This window comes from Bradysia coprophila, unplaced genomic scaffold (assembly GCF_014529535.1).
Source record: "Bradysia coprophila strain Holo2 unplaced genomic scaffold, BU_Bcop_v1 contig_732, whole genome shotgun sequence".
Taxonomy (NCBI): Eukaryota; Metazoa; Arthropoda; class Insecta; order Diptera; family Sciaridae; genus Bradysia; species Bradysia coprophila.
In genome coordinates this window covers 5,219,659-5,222,851 of record NW_023503972.1, presented here as the reverse complement: position 1 = coordinate 5,222,851, position 3,193 = coordinate 5,219,659, and the positions used below count along the sequence as shown (strand labels likewise).

Below are 3,193 nucleotides of genomic sequence, written 5' to 3'. Positions count from 1 at the left end.
AACGAAAAAACGCAATAGTTCACTAAAATTGGAACAAATTCTGAGTTTTCTCATAGTGATCATCGTAGGCTACATCATAAAATGATGGTCCCAAAGCACCTGTGTGTCTAAATATTGTGAAATTCTACATGTTTCGTGTCCAGTGTAGTGCTGTTTTAAAACGTTATTATCATTCGTTTCATAAATTATTTTAAACATTTTTTCCGCAATTTGGTGATGAAAGGTCCAAACTTTAATATTTTGTAGTCCGATACGTGTCTCAATGTGAATTCCGTTCAATAATGATTACACAAATTGTGGTTTGTTTTTTACAAAAGACGCTCTTTACAAGCTTTCAACAGATGGCTCTCAATCACGGTATGAAAATGAACTCAAATGAACACTGCCATAAATTGAAAAATTTTATTCGCAAAAAATATAAGACTACTAGATTATTCAGGTCCCTAGTCAAATCAGCGCTACTGCCTGGTAATAATAATAAGTAACAAATAATAAAATCAGTCGAAGAACACAGCTGATGCTATTCGACACCTAATTTTGGGAACCAGAAATAAATTTGGCGGCCGGACTGTGTTGATGAACGGACAAAATATCGACATCGGTATTAAATAGCATGCAACGTGTTGAGTGGCTATTCGACACCGATGTCAAATAGCATGCACCGTGTTGTGTAGCTATTCGCATCCGGTGTCGTGGTTGATGCTATATTCGCATCCGGTGTCGTGGTTGATGCTATTTCATCCTCTGTTGAATAGTTTCAGCCAAAATTTAAACAAGTCCTTCAATACAACGTAAACAGAGTACAATATCAAGGCGCTGCGCAAAAATTTTCCAGTTTCTCTAGCAAACATAAAAAGTTTTGCTCGGAAAGGGTTAACCGCATTGTTGTTGTACGTGTCAACCTCCAGTTCGATGTCAGTAAGACAACTCCTATTCAAAGCGGGGAAAGAAAGCCTGCTACGATTGTAAGCGCAATCAGAGTCTGAGAAGTTGTTCAAGTTTATCGTCGAAGTGGTCTGTAAAAGAGAACACAAATTGAAGTTTCCCATAAATAAACAAATGCTGGGATTACAGCACTGCTTCTAGCATGAACATAGAAAATATTCGCAGGCTGATGTAGCGGTAGCTCTTATCACTAAAGCCTCCAAATTTGACACATGTCAATTCAATATTCATGCTAGGAGCAGTGCTGTGCTGAAAGTCAGAAATAATTTACCTCATCAGTGCGGTCCTTAGTAATGATCAACTGTATGGGGAGTTTTTGGTGTTCACGTTTATTGCGTTTCTCAATCCACTCATCCATTGCTCCTTCATAAATACAAGCAGAAAATTTAAGGTCCGGTATTGAATGCTCTACCAGTGTATCGAATCGGCGTTCACAAATATAAAACTTATGCAGCACAATACTTTGTAGTTTCGGTGGGAATATACAGGTCGGGGGAAAGCTGCATGTGCGTCTGGAAATGATTATCAATCGTCGTAATTCACTGAATTTTGCCAGTATCTCGAACGTGTTCTCATCGACCACTACATTGCTCAGCTCCAATTCTTCGAGATTAACATTGCCATTCAACGTTATCGGCAGTAGAACCTTGTTGATATTTTCGACGCAGTCCAGAGCCAATTTGCGTAGTGACTGCAACATTGGTAGAAAATTCTTTTCCAACATTTCGGAGTCATAAGTTAATCCGAGCTCCTTCAAATTTGGTAGCAGATGTAGAAATTTCGAATAGTCCAACGCCCTTGAATTGCACGCAAAACTCTCAATCTGTTGGTTTTTCTCGCAACACCTTTGCATTGCAGTGACACTGATGCTATGACAGTCGAGCAAAGTCAAGGACTTGCGAATGGTAAAACATTCGAAGAAATTGTCGTCTTTCGCAAGAATACACGACGAAAGGAACAAAGTCTCCAATGTGTCACTGAAATGATCTTGGAAGGGATGATCATTGTGTTCGTTGCGATCAAATTCGATTAGTGCTAGGTGTTTGAGCTGTTTGCACTTCTTTTGAATTGATGTTAGATTGTCGGCTGTATAATTGTGTTTGTAGGATAGTTTTAAGGCCAATGATTGTACGAACGGTCCGACATGATTCATAATGCGGCTAATGTCGAGACTCCGTATAAAATCGATTGTAATTCCGTTGTATCTGTTCATGTATATCCGCTCTGCAACTTCCGACAATAAGTCATGCGATTCCGATAAATTTATATGGTCTTGTAGCCTGTGCACCCGTTCAAAAATGTCGTACCAACAATAGTAATTCAATGGAAATCGTAACAGATTATCACTCGTATGAGGCACTTTTTGCAACACTTTCGAAGTTTCCATTTCCTCGGTAATTTTCTGTGGAACCATTGAATTTTAATATGTCCGTTCCGGTCAAATGTTGTAATAGAACTGATGATGGTTAAATTGAAATACCGTTTTCAGTAAGACAACAACTAATTATTGAAACGGAGACAAAAATTGCATTTGTGACTCATTTAACTCGTTGTAGTTCTTAAAAGCTGCATACATTAAAACTGCACGATCCCTTGCTTTATGACAACCAGTTTTGAGAAAATAGCAAAATTGTTGCAGTGAGTTACGGGTTGGATATTTGCAAAGTAAATCAATTTCGATCGTTTACCATCTGGCATTTCTTTTCGTGTCTTAGGTTTCTTAACATTTACCTGCGACTCAATTTGCGAAAAGAGGTAGTTTTTTTTTGTTAATGAAATGCAAATTCGTACATTAACAGGTATGATGTGAAGATTTTGTTTTATATATGTTTCAACAGAGTGTAACAGAGACGCAGTCAAAATCCCACTTTATTTCTTTGTGTGTAAAAACATGAATCATTTACCCTAAAAACTGCCTCAATTCAATTTTTATTTTTGAAATACTTTTTTGGTCTTCAAATGAAACCAAAATTAGCAAAATCGGATGAAATTTACTCAATTTATATTCAGAAAGTACTTCCGCTGAATAGGCTTCCACTCCTCGAATGCTTTTCCCTTACCGCCTGCCTCGGACTCCGTGTGTATTACAGTAAAACTTTTTTTTTTGAGAGCTACAGCTCGGCCCAGTAAAAGCGTTTTGTGAAAAAACACGGCAGAGTAAAACTAGGTCCCACCTGTTGGGCGGGTCGGGTCCCTTGACTGATAATTTTTCCAAAATAATTAACCAATTATATTACACTGTTATAAA

At 37.8% G+C, this 3,193-nt stretch overlaps 1 protein-coding gene across 1 annotated transcript; it reads right to left on the bottom strand.

Annotated features, from left to right (window-relative positions):
* Positions 1–501: 501 nt before the first annotated feature.
* Positions 502–1,836, bottom strand: LOC119084310. The gene is made up of 2 exons (XM_037194230.1): positions 1,217–1,836; positions 502–1,016 (listed from the first exon to the last, which is right to left on the bottom strand). Exons 1-2 carry the CDS (start codon positions 1,796–1,798, stop codon positions 738–740), a joined length of 861 nt encoding a protein of 286 aa, XP_037050125.1. The 5' UTR covers positions 1,799–1,836; the 3' UTR covers positions 502–737.
* Positions 1,837–3,193: the final 1,357 nt, after the last annotated feature.

Excerpts from the sequence above, each read along its gene's own strand:
- LOC119084310 (XM_037194230.1), bottom strand. The coding sequence starts at position 1,798 with ATGCAAAGGTGTTGCGAGAAAAACCAACAGATTGAGAGTTTTGCGTGC. Across the intron at positions 1,017-1,216 it reads CTAAGGACCGCACTGATGAG|ACCACTTCGACGATAAACTT; the intron begins GTAAATTATTTC and ends TCTCTTTTACAG.